Here is a 14,031-nt window from a genome sequence, read left to right as displayed (position 1 = left end):
CCTTTAAGTTATAATTAAATAAAATAATTAAATTTCTAACCTTCATGACGGAGGATTTATTGCAGGACTGTTGTATTAGACTGCATTAGTTTTAGCTCAGTGGACCTAATAAACAGACAACTGATATCTAGACATCTAGACATAAAAGCACCTCTTGTCTCATGTCCTCTGTCTCTAAACCAGTTCTGCACCAAAAAAAACACATCTCCTCCATTTCAATTTCACAACAAAAATCCCGAGCACTGTTGTGTAACACAGTGCTTCACCTTTCTTAGTACAATTGTCAACAGTTATTTACTGTACATGTTTTCTTTGGGAAAACACATACTGTAAAAAAACCACAGTATTGCTAGAAAGCTGTCACAGTGTCTGTTCTTTAAAAAGAGTATTGTAAACAGTTGACTTTATTTCTGTGTTTACATGACACATCAGCTGTTATGTTACCCTCACTTTGATAAGATGAAAGTAATTCTGACACAATAGCCAATCAGATTCCCTCCCCTCCATCTCCTAGTGCTCGGGTTGAAGCCTAGATGTTATGTACACTTGAATTTTACTGTGTTTTCTGAAATGCTGTTGGGTTTTCTTTTTTGTTAATTTCCTGAAATGTTACTGTGTTTTGCACCTCAGGGGCACTGTACTGAGGAGACCTGGAAAAAACCTTCCAGCTTGTTGGGCTGAGTTATCAGTTTAGGCAAGCTGAAACTATCAGACCATCACATCCAAACTCTTGATCCACTTTTCATTAGCACCTGTAAGGACCACTTCTCCACCAGCAGCTTAAGTTTAATCAGTGTGGGCCTCCTGTCTCACTGTCCTCATGGAAGCAGACCATCTTATCTCTGCCTGTTACATCTGCACATACAAGAGTGTAAAAGTGTAAAATCATCCTGCCTGCTCTTTGATCAGGACTGTGTTCTTAGCAATAATGATGAAAAGTGTTTGACCTCATCAATCAACTCAGCAAGTTGAAGAAAAGCACATTATTTACATTATTAAAGAATAAAATATTTATTTAGCAACTTACCATCATCACAGTGGTCCTCACCTGTCCCAAATTGTTTGTAAATGAACTAATGAATCATTCTTTGGTCACTCATCTAGGCGTTTAAAAGTGATTTTGTTTTACACTTTGTACAAAGTCCTAACGTGGCTGTTTTGTCTCACATTCTTATTTTCCTTACTGGTGCTCTGACATTTTGCTCACCAGATGGCAGCATGTATATACTGATTCACTGTGGGACAGTTTCCACATGAATGTGTCAATAATAATAATACAATTATATAATGCAAAATATAATAATGATAATATAACACTATGGATGGTGTCATTCTACATTATGACAACTACACTGCTCAAAAAAATTAAAGGAACACTTTTTAATCAGAGTATTGCATCAAGTCAATTAAACTTCTGGGATACTGATCTGGTCAGTTAACTAGCAGGGGGGGGGTGTTAATCAGTTTCAGATGCTTTGGTGTTAATGAAATTAACAACAGGTGCACTAGAGGGGCAACAACGAGACGACCCCCAAAACAGGAATGGTTTTCCAGGTGGAGGCCACTGACATTTTTTCGCTCCTCATCTTTTCTGACTGTTTTTCACTAGTTTTGCATTTGGCTAGGGGTCAGTGTCACTACTGGTAGCATGAGGCGATACCTGGACCCTACAGAGGTTGCACAGGCAGTCCAACTCCTCCAGGATGGCACATCAATACGTGTCATTGCCAGAAGGTTTGCTGTTTCTCCCAACACAGTCTCAAGAGCAGGGAGGGAGATTCAAGGACACAGGCAGTTACTCCAGGAGAGCTGGACGGGGCCGTAGAAGGTCCTTAACCCATCAGCAGGACCGGTATCTGCTCCTTTGTGCAAGGAGGAACAGGATGAGCACTGCCAGAGCCCTACAAAATGACCTCCAGCAGGCCACTGGTGTGAATGTCTCTGACCAAACAATCAGAAACAGACTTCATGAGGGTGGCCTGAGGGCCTCTAGTGGACCCTGTGCTCACTGCCTAGCACCGTGGAGCTCCATTGGCATTTGCCATAGAACATCAGAATTGGCATGTGCGCCACTGGCACCCTGTGCTTTTCACAGATGAGAGCAGGTTCACACCGTGCATATGTGACAGACGTGAAAGGGGTCTGGAGAAGCCATGGAGAATGTCATGCTGCCTGTAACATCGTTCAGCGTGATGGTTTGGTGGTGGGTCAGTCATGGTCTGGGGAGGCATATCCATGGAAGGATGCACAGACCTCTACAGGCTAGACAACGGCACCCTGACTGCCATTGGGTATTGGACCCATTGTCAGACCCTATGCTGGTGCAGGGGGTCCTGGGTTCCTCCTGATGTACGACAATACCCGGCCTCATGTGGCGAGAGTATGCGGGCAGTTCCTGGAGGATGAATGAATTGATACCAGTGACTGGCCTCCACGCTTGCCTGACCTAAATCCAATAAAACACCTCTGGGACATTATGTTTCGGTCCATCCGACGCCGCCAGGTTGCACCTCAGATTGTCCAGGAGCTCAGTGATGCCAGATCTGGGAGGAGATACTCCAGGACACCATCTGTCGTCTCATTAGGAGCATGCCCCGACGTTGTCAGGCATGCATACAAGCACATGGGGGCAATAGACAGTACTGAGTACCATTTTGAGTTGCTGCAATGGGAATTTCAGCAAAATGGAATAGCCTGCCACATCATTTTTTCACTTTGATTTCCGGGGTGCCTTTGAATTCACCCCTCTGTGGGTTGATAATTTACAATTCCACCAAACGATGTTGCATCCTTTCATTCCTAACCCATTACCCAGTCCATATCAGTATAGATATCCAGCATGATTTTTTTCCCCCATTGAGTTCTGATGTGTTTTCACAGTGTTCCTTTAATTTTTTCGAGCAGTGTATTACCGTTGAATATATTTTATGTACATTTTGCTGAAAATACTTTTACTTGAAATTTTTTAATGAAGGACTTTTAATACTAGTGGAGTATGTTTACATCGTGTTATTACTAGTTTTACTTACTTAAAGGATCTGATAACTTCTTTCACCTCTCTTTATGTTAAACTGCCCATCCCCCTCGCTTGACCACCATGTGGTGGTAAGCCAATACAACTAAGATGCACCCAACAATCCAGGAGACAACAGGTTTAATAAGCAATATTTATTTTAAACAAATACATAGCTTATTAATACCCATACCCAGTCCCTGGGGACTACTGTCTACAGTTAAGTGTTTCATAGGTTTGTTGACTATATGGTCTGATGGAGGACAAGGTGTTTGGTTGTCTGTTTGTCTTGTCAACATTACATGATGACACTGCAGTACTTCCCACTAGAAGCATTCCCAGTGAATATGAAATAAAACAAATTAAGTTTGGACAGACAACTGGCTCTACTGTGACCTTGATTTATGGATTTTTTAAAAAAGCATTTCAATAATAAGATTTCTTCTACCACACATTGAGAACAGAGGAAAATGTTTTTAGACCTGACAAGCTGAAGGTCAAAATCCTAGTGATTAACACACCTCAGAACTGCTTATTTTAGCATTAAGTCAGCTACTTCACATACTTAGATCCACAAAAAAGTGACTTTAAAGTATACTAATAATCAATTTTGGTCTGGTACTCCCACAAGAAAGATCATTGCAATCCAGTGGACAGCTAGACGATTTCACACCAAAGTAGTGCATTGATCCTGATGGCCTAACTATAAACATATCTACCAAGTGCACTATGGTGTTTATCAGTTACAAATGTCACTCAAAACTCAACAGGCATTTCCATACATATCAACCAGTACTTGTGCCCTATTTGGTGACATGCAGTTGTGTGAGGAACAGTGCATGGAAAAGTGGGAAGTTAAAGAAAAACTGAACAGGGATGCAAACAACCGCAAAAGCAAAGTGAATGTCACTTTTTTCACATTAGTTTGGGTAACTTGAGGGACTCGTCCAGATCGGATGAGCTTCTGAAATTTGGGGAAGGAGGGTGGGGGTCTGCAAGGACAGAGTCACGGGAATGAAATGACAACCATGCCTTCTGTGTTGTCAAAAAAAAAAGAACAAAAGCTACTGGCCTCTGTGCTTGGCACATGTAATGCACCTGAGAAAAGTGCAGACTGAATGGGGCCATCTCTGGGAGGACAGTTTTTGACTGCCTGCATGCCCTTAGGTAAACCCTTACAGTAGCGTTGTGATAACCTTAATTGGCTTATATGAAGATTGGTCAAACTTGGGACTGTTAATTAGCCTGATAAGGTTGAGTTGTTTGATTTAGTGAACGTCAACCATCACAATTTGGATGTAACTTTAGGTATTAACATTATTTCCAAGGAGACTAAGAGCCCACTCGTTTAACATTACTAACGTCACCATTTTTCCAACAATAACAACATTAGTCTAGCTTCTCAGCCAAAGTGCCTTCTTAACTATAACATTAGCCCCTGACGGCTCAATTTTCTTTATGCTAAGATAATATTAACAAGACTAATACTGTCATAACGACAATGTAATTAAACAATTTGCTTTTGGATTTATTTTGGAACATGAGAGTAATTAATCTGAACCAGTGTTGACATTTAGCTAAAATGGACCTACATTACTTATGAAGTAGTTCAATGGAGCAGTTGTTAAAGTAGCCTAATTATGTTATTTGTGAAGGGGCCAAATGCCACGCTCACTGAATTGAAATCACATTGTTGACAGTTTTTCTTTTAGTTGTATCTATAGGTTTTAGTGGTTGTGAAATCAATTTACGCCATTTCTAAGCCAAGTCTTTTAATTGACCAAACAGCAGTTGCAAGAGTAACGAGGAACCCCCTCCTTACATATTGATTTTAACCATGTTTAAATTAAAAGATTCAGCTCTCCAAAATCCAAAAAATACAGTAAATACAATCAAATAAAAGGAGTTTCCCACTTACTATTAATGATAATGGTAATTGTTATGGTAACCTATGTCAAGCACACAGGACCGTGACACATCTTCCCAAAAACTTCCTATTACTCCGTAACGACACACTACAGACAGCTTTGATAGGAACTACTCTCTACTAAAGAAACAATTCCTAGGAAAACTATCCAGGGAAACTGGAAAGAGTTGTTGATTAAAATTTAAATATAATTTACAATACAATACAATACAATACAATAAAATACAATGCTGTAAGCAGCAATTACAAAATTTGAATTCAGCTTTGTTGAATTTGGTTGGAGGCACGTATCTGATAACCTGGACAAATAGATACAAAACTATCTAACTGCAGCAAACTGCAGAATAGTAAATGTTCCAGTGATGTTTGACTGGAGGGCTTTATTAGATGTTGAGGATGAATTACAGCTAAAATTAAGCTTAATACGATAAATGTACATACTCTGAGTATACTTAGTATGAAGCCTTGACCTCAGAAAAGCTATAATTTCCCCCCTTCTCAGTCACATGAAATTGCTATGAGTTCCATTAGAGAGAAGATCAGTGGGCTACAGCTTCAACTTCAAATGAAAGCAGTCTACAGACTACATTCTTCCCAGCTCTCTGGCTAAGTAGTTTATCTATCCATTCTTATAAACATACACCTAAACATAAACACAAACACACATCGCTCACACATAAGCAGTGCTCCTTACACTCCATTGATGAGCCACAACATTATGAGCACCCCCTGTCTGAGATGCTGTTGGTCCTTCCCATGCTACCAAAACAGCCCTCTATATTTGACCCTTTTGAAGGTGCCATGCTGTATCTGGCACTAAGATGTTAGCAGCAAATCCTTTCATTCCCTTAGGCTGCATGGTGGAGCCATTGCAGATCAGACTTGTTCCAGCACACCCGCCAACACCCTGTCTTGGTTCTTGGTTTGTCCCTCATCGGACTACTGTCAGTAGGTACTCAACACTGCTGACTAGGAGCACCAAACGAGACTTCCTGTTTCAGAGATGCTCCAACCCATTTGCTGGCTATAACACTGGTCCTTTTTATTGCCAGAAATAAATGTGCCATTCTGTCATTTTGTCCAGGTTCTTCTTGTGTCTGAGTACTGTAACCTCGAAAGTGGCTGTACCTGTGTAAGATCAATCGCACCTCACTGCTGTACAAACATGTTTCGGATTGGACTGGACTGTGAGTTTGTCCATTTTCCACTGGAAGTTTTTGGCACCTCTTCTTCTGGCACGCAGAGAATCTCATCTCTCTCTGTCAGTCTCTGTCTTATTCGCTGTCTCTCTCTCTCTCTCATCTCCTCAAGTCATTGTTGGCCTGCCCCTGGCCCTGATCATCCCCACTTGCCGTCTGGGAGTGGATAGCTGCTTCCAAGGCTCCTGGTCAATCAGCTTTCCACAGAGGTTTGTGGTATACCCAGCCTTCACCCTACACACACACACACACACACACACACACACACACACACACACACACACACACACACACACACACACACACACACACACACACACACACACACACACACACACACAGAATAAAAGAGTCAGCAGCGTCTGCCAAAAGAGTCTCAGCTTAAGGTTCATTTAGTGGCTGTTCTTGGAATTTCATTCATATTACATGACCTGCATCTAAAAGTTCCCAGAAAAACCATTGGTGGCTATGGGCAGTGGTTGGTTCAGCCCAACCAAACATGCGTCTTGCCAACCCAAAGTTGAGATTTTTTTTTTCTTTACCCCCTCTTCTTGACATCGAAGTTCTTATATGGGGAGAGAGTCATAACTGCACTTTCAGTGGTCACTAGTACATAAAAACTGCATGTACAGAATCACCAGTCAAATCTGATGAAATCTACTTAAAGAGTTTAGTGACTTTGCCACAGAATAATGTTTAAAATGCCTTTTTATGGAGGTTATACTTCTACTAAGCATTGCGCAAGGTCTTGCTTGTGTCAGTGCAAAAACATCATTGGCTTGATATGTTTCCTGTTTGGCTGTTATATAGCAGACGACTGGCTTTTGGGGGGTGGGGCAGGATATATTTCCATTCAAAATGCTTTAAGTGGCTTGTCTCCTCTCTTATAACATCTCTGTCATTATGTTCAGGCACAAACACACAGAACTCTGAAGCAGATCCGTCTGTTGCCCAAGCTCCTTTTATAGAGCCCGTTCAAGGCAGGAATGACACGCCTTTATTCCACCTCGCCATTCTGTATAAAAGGTATGAACACGGAATGGGGGGGCATTGTTATTCCAGGAATAAGCCGGTAGAGGAGGTAGTCACAGAACTGAATTGATATCTGCGTAAAAGGAGAGCTGGTATGGCGGGACAGACACAGACACTGTTGTGCTACTCATCACGCCTCTGTTTTTCGGATGCCAGTGTTGTGTCGAAGTCTAATTACCTGTCGATACCTGTTACCCCTTACCTTAGCCTGAACCTAACATTATCCTAACCCTAACCACTGAAGGGGACCACTGCATTACATTAAGGTAAGAGGAATCAGACTTTGACACAACACTGTCATGATTTTCAAAATCACAAACTGGTGCGGCATTATGCCGGCTTTGTTTGGTTCATTGTAAAGAAGTAAAGAAAGTATTATGAGGGTTCCTCTTAACAGTAATATAGCAGGATCTCTTTTTAAAAGAGACTACAGAGTGTCTTTCGGAGCATGTCGAGGGAGAATGGGTGTTGATATGAAAACTATAAATTCTGATGGCTCAGATTGCAAACACACAGGGCAAGGCGAAGCAAGTAAAAGCACACACACGGTCCCAATGCTTGTGAAAAATCAGATACTCAAACACATAACCTGCTCTAACTCATGTATGAATTCAGACAAATTATTGTTCTAAATGTTAGTTTAACTGTAGTTAAGATTTGTTTATTAGGCTTACATTTATTAGGGATCACTCACAAAAACAGTAACCTCAGAGAGAGGAGATGCTTTGCACCAGATTTAGCCATTAGCGAACAGTGGTGGAACGTAATCAAGTACATTTACTCAAGTACTATACTTAAGTAAAATTTTGAGGTACTTGTACTTTACTTGAGTATTTACATTTTATGCCAATTTATACTTCCATTCACTACATTTCAGAGAGAAATTTTGTACTCCGCTAAATTTAACTGACTTTAGTTCCTATTACCTTTAAGATGAAGATGCTACATAATGGATAACATAACAAGCTTTAATATACAAAACATTGTTAAACATTAAACCAGTGGTTTACAACCTTTTTGGCTTCTGACATCTTACAAAAAGCAGTGTGTAGTAGGGGTCACATTTCACATGTCTTTGAGTTGTTAACAGCTCCACCAAATAGTGATGCTTCTCACATGGGTTCATTTCAGTAAATTTTCAAATGATCCAATATCTCATTAAAATCAGATTAGAGAAAAAGTTATAAAACTGAAAACAGATGTGCATATCAGAACTTTGTCTTTTCTTCTTTCCTCCTTTATCTGGTGTCCCTGTGTGTAAAACTGTATATAAATGAGTTCAAACTAGCTCCACAGCATTATCATACTGTTTACACACTAATGCTTCAGTATTAATAACCTAATGTGTCAGATGATGTCAGAGGGACCAAACCAGTACTTTTACTTCAGTATTTTAATTATATTTTGCTGCTAATACTTATGTACTTTTACTTAAGTAGGATTTCTCATGCAAGGCATTTACTTATAATGGAGTATTGGTACTTTTGCTAAAGGATCTGAATACTTCATCCACCACTGCTAGCGAATTTCCATTAGCAGTCCATTTGCATCAGCTCAAATTTATTTGATGAATTAGCCAATTCTGGCCTTTGGAATAAACTCTCTTTGAGTTCAAATCAACTCAGTTCGAGTTTTCATGTGTGACCATCAAATACATTCTAGGGCAGAGTTAAAGTAACTCCTTTCTGGGAGTTGAGCTTTTAACCCTTATCAGGAGTTAGAACTGAACTTTTGACTGCGTGAGTTAAAACACTAATCCCATGTAAAGTAAAATCCAACTCTCACCTATTATTTCTATCAGCCCATCCTAATATAGAAGGCTAAAACTGGCCCTGCCACAAAACAGAGACATTTGAACATCTACAATTCCACAGCATGATGAAGATTAAGATTCTGAAGATTATGTGATATGATCAAAGCTCCTAAACAGCTACTAAATGGACAATGAGGTGAGACTTTCAAGAGTCACAAATAGTTTGCTTCCTCAGTTCATTCTGCAAGATAGCAGAACTTCTTTCCTGACCCGTCAGAGTGATGTCACTATGTTAACAAATTTCAGCACTTAAATTGGAATGAACTTAACAGAAATTAATGGAAATAAACTGGATACAACCTTTAAGGTCTATATTTATAAACTGGCTATACTATACATGCCAAAGACATGTCAGCGGGGCGGGGCGGGGTTGAGCTCAGTACTTTAATACACTTTAATTGTGTTTTGACTGGATCAAAGAAAATAACTTATTTTACTCATGTTCAAATAACCTTGGCCTTGGCCTCCAGATAGTGTAAGGACAGGTTGGTGGTATGCCTCAAAAGACATGACCTATCCAAACTGTGGAATATACTCTGTTGTTGCACATTTTGTGAGTTAATGTGCCGTATTCAATACTGAGTTGACAAAGTTCCTAAAAAGGCAAAATAGTGTATGACCTAAACCTACCAACTTGTGATAACAAGGAATCTGCTACTGGTCACTAAAGGCAGTGGATGTGATGCTCCTCCTCACCTCTTTGATAAAATATCTGGCTTTCCAGGGGATTTTAGTGGAAGCTCTCTGTTTGCCTTCGCTGCGCTGCCTCTCCTCCAGGCAGTGTTTGTGTTCTGTGGCTGCATCCATATTTCCTGCCTTCAGTGATGCTGTTACATGCTGCCAAAGACGCCTAGAGACAGGAAACACAGAACAAGAATCACTGTCGTTGTTATTCCTAGGAAACATGGAAAATTTAGCTCCCTACATAATCATTCAACAATATGTGCAAGACTGACTTTCATGTGAACAGTGAAAGATACACTTCCCATATTATATGTGCTCACGATAATTTATTTTGAACAGACATCTAAAGATTTCCAGTCATATTATTTTTGCTTGGATTCCTCAGAGTGTGCTGACGTGCTGAAGTGTATTGTCTCATTTTCGGTTGCCAGCATTTCTGTTACCGGTAACCTTTTTGCTGCTCTATCTCAACCCACTCAATTTTGATATACACTTCATTTAAGCGGCTAATTACCTGCTGTACATTTATAGTGTAACTTAACCCCCAGCCTTGAGCCTACATTCACCTGCTCCATAATTTAAAAATGCTAAAAAAGTGGGCGAGGGGCTGAGAGGGGGGCAGGGAGTGTGGATGTATGAGGCAGGAGTTGGTCAGTGACATCCCCAGGCCAAAGAAAAATGGAGAGTGACACAGAGCCAAAGAGCACGTAGAGGGCTCTTTCGAGGTGGATGTCATGGTGGTCTTGTGCCATATCATTTTGAGTCGCTTGCTCCAGCCCCAGTAATGCCCGATGCCGGAGATCTCACAGCCGGACATGTACTTAAAATAGCACTCTCCTGAAAAGTGCAGCGTAAGTGCAAGTGCAAATGTACATAGCAATGTGTTGCTATCGAGGGACCTGCTGCCATCTGAAACCATTGCAAAGCCATGATGAGTTTTGATCAGTATATATTTGAAAATGGGTGCGGTTGCACAGATTCTCCTCTGATTTTTTTTCAATAAATTTCATAATGTAAATAAGTCCCAAATAGATTTAAGCATTGGCCTTGCAAGGTCCTTGATGTTTAAAACAATAGATGGCGTGTTGAGCCATTTTCAGTCCATGAAATGCTAATTTTTATAACTCTGGTAAGAAATGTGAATATCAACACCAGCACTGATGTGTTTCATCACAGTACAGTCATATCATTTAGTTAATAAACTTACACTAGTTCTGCTCAGTCACTCATAGCTCTCGCTACTTCACAGTTTTTTACAGGCTATTCAGATCTGTTAGTTACTTTAGCTAAGCTGTTAGCGAGGGCCTCTCTCTCTCCTTCTCAATTTCCTACTCTCTAATGATTAGTGTGTGTTATTTTTAGTTATTCCTCTGCCTCCTTTTATGATAATGGTACATGTAATAAATGTAGTTTATTTGCCAAAATGGAGACAAGGCTTAGTGAATTGGAAGCGTGGCTCCGCATCATGGTAACAAGTTGTTAACTGCTGTAGTTTAAAAAGCTTCCATTAGCTGGTAGAAGCCAACCCAACGTAGCTTCTACTCTCCAGAAACCAACTCTGGTTATTGGCAGCTCTATCTTGAGAAACGTGAAGTTAGCGTCATCGGCAACCATAGTCAAATGTATTCCTGGGGCCAGAGCGGGCAACGTTGAATCCTATTTAAAACTGCTGGCTAAGGATAAGCATAAATATAGTAAAAATATTATTAATTTACTCAGTAACGACACCTAATTATGCCAATTGGAGGTCACTAAAACTAATACTGAGTCAGTTTGTACATATGCAAAGACATTATCAGACTCTTCTCTAGACCCCTGCCTAATCTGACCAGTGTTGACATGTATAGCCACGTTATCATTCAACTACTGGCTGTTGAGGTGATGTCCGGCAAACATTGAGGGCTTTGTAGATAATTGGTGGACTTTTTGTGGAGCAGCTCTCATGTCTAGAAATCTGGCCAAGTTTATTACTAGACTGCCTCCTGGTCTCAACTCTGGGTTGTCATGGATTTAGAGTTGCAGTCCTACATGCTTCTCTGCATCCATTAGAACAGTTACAAACCCAAACCCCATAGAGACGGTCTTTCCCCTGATCACTGAAATTAATCATATCAAAAGTAAACAGAGGAGGAGTTTTACATAAAAACCTAAGAAAAATTAATACAACTACCATAACAGACCCAAAAAACAGAACAATTAAATGTAGACTATTGAATATTAGCTCACTCTCATCTAAATGAGTCAATGTCAATGATTTAATAACATCACATCATCATTTTGATAACATTAATTTTTCTGTATTACTGAAACCAAGAAGAATATGTTAGTCTAAATGAATCAACACACCCTTCTCATATTAATTCTCAAATTCCTTGAAACACAGGACGAGGAGGAGAGGTCCTAGCGATTTTCCATTCCATTTTATCAAGCCTAACCCTAAAAAACTTATTCACAATTACACTCCTTTAGCTTTTCTCAAAATGTAAATTAATCAATTCACTGTTTTAATATCACCTCAATCTTATTCTGACGCATGGCATAGAAATTGAACATTTAAAAACATTTCCCCAAAACCCTCTTCTGTCTGACCATTTTTTGTTATCGAAAATATTTCCATTACAGTATGTGTCTGATAATGCTGTAACCAAATTGAAGGAAATAATTCCTTTGTTATTTACTCTAATGCCACGTGTCAATAAGATGGAGGACAGCCATATCAACTTTATTCCAACACAAGTTGATGATCTTGTTGATAGTGCTGCAGCCTTACTGCATACGACTCTCGATGATGTTGTCCCTCTGAAAAAGAAGGTAGTGAATCAAAGGAGGCAATCTCTGTGGTACAATTCACAAATGTGTGCTTTAAAGCAGACATTGTGAAAGCTGGAAAGGAAATCTAGAAGAATTTTGCCTAGCCGGGAAAGATAGTGTAATAACACATAAAAAAAGCCCTCTGTAATGCCATAACCACCTATTATAAACCATCAATAGAGGAAAATAAGAACAACCCCAGGTTTCTTTTCAGCACTGTAGACAGGGTGACAGAGAGTCATAGCTTTATTGAGCCATGTACTCCTCAGTAGTAATGATTTAATTAGCTTCTTTATAAAGAAAATTAAAACTATTAGAGAAAATATTCATCACCTCACAACTGGCACAAATGTATTTTCCAGTATCGTCACCTTAGAATCGACTGTAACACCTGGTTAATATTAAGACTGCTTCTCTCCAAAAGATCTCTCTGTGCTAACTTCAACAGTTTTTTCATCAACTTGTCTTTTGAAACTTTTCTAACTAGGTTGTTCAATGATACTTTACCTTTAATTAACACTTCCATATTTGATCTGATCAATTTATCTTTATTAACAGGCTACGTACCACAGGCTTTTTAATTACCGCAACCTTTAACCTCTTGTTAAAAAACCTACTCTCATTCCAGATGTTTTAGTCAACTACAGACCTATATCCATCCTTCCCTTTATTTCTAAAATCCTTGATAAAACTGCTGATAAATTTGTGATTATTTGCAAAGGTGCACTGGTTAAAGTTGACCAATGATCTTCTCATGTCCTCAGAAAATGGACTTGTCTCTTTACTTGTCCTGCTGGAACTTGGTGCTACATTTGACACCATTGATCACAAAATTTCATTACATAGACTGGAATATGTCAATGGGATTAAAGGAACCACACTAGCCTGGTTTAAGTCATATTTATTGGATAGATTACAGTTTGTTCATGTAAATAACTCTTCCATGCACACAAAAGTTAGTCATGGAGTTCCACAGGGTTCTTAGCTAGGACTGATACTTTTCACTTTTTTCATTGCTACCCAGATTACACCCAGCTGTATATATCTATGGAGCTAGATGAAACTAATCAGGTAGTCAAACTTCAGCCATGTTTTAGAGACATAAAGGTCTCGACGACCTGAAATTATTTATTTCTAAATTCAGACAAAACTGAAGTTGTGGTATTTGTCCGTAAACACATCAGAAATACATGATCTAATCATAAACAGTAGTTACTTTGGATTGCATTAACTTGGCCTCCAGTTCTACTGTGAGGAACGTCGGGTCATTTTTGACCAGGACATGTCCTTTGCCTCACAAAGGACATGTCCTTTGCCACTCCACCTGTACAGTACTGTGAAAATAAAAAACATCCTTTCTCAAAAGATACTGAAATAGTAGTCCATGCATTTGTTACATCTAGACGGGACTATTGTAATTCCTTATTATAAGGATGTCCCAATAACTCTTCAAAAACCCTTCCAGTTGATCCAAAATGCTGCAGTGTGAGTACAATCATATTTCAGCTCTTTTAGCTTTCTGCATAGTCTCCCTGTAAAATCCAGAACAGAA

General features: G+C 39.6%; 1 protein-coding gene across 1 annotated transcript in view; it reads right to left on the bottom strand.

Annotated features, from left to right (window-relative positions):
• Positions 1-6,328: 6,328 nt before the first annotated feature.
• The window catches only part of LOC120783927 (oxysterol-binding protein-related protein 10-like), a 149,275-nt gene continuing 141,572 nt past the window's right edge, over positions 6,329-14,031 (bottom strand). Inside the window, exons 9-10 of the mRNA XM_040117334.1 lie at positions 9,681-9,834; positions 6,329-6,373 (exon numbers count right to left, since the gene is read on the bottom strand). Coding sequence (XP_039973268.1) covers positions 6,329-6,373; positions 9,681-9,834 — 199 coding nt within the window. The remainder of the gene's footprint in view (positions 6,374-9,680; positions 9,835-14,031) is intronic.

This window comes from Xiphias gladius, chromosome 22 (genome assembly GCF_016859285.1).
Source record: "Xiphias gladius isolate SHS-SW01 ecotype Sanya breed wild chromosome 22, ASM1685928v1, whole genome shotgun sequence".
Classification (NCBI taxonomy): domain Eukaryota; kingdom Metazoa; phylum Chordata; class Actinopteri; order Istiophoriformes; family Xiphiidae; genus Xiphias; species Xiphias gladius.
The sequence above is the reverse complement of the archived record's forward strand: the minus strand, read 5'-3'. Positions and strand labels throughout refer to the sequence as shown.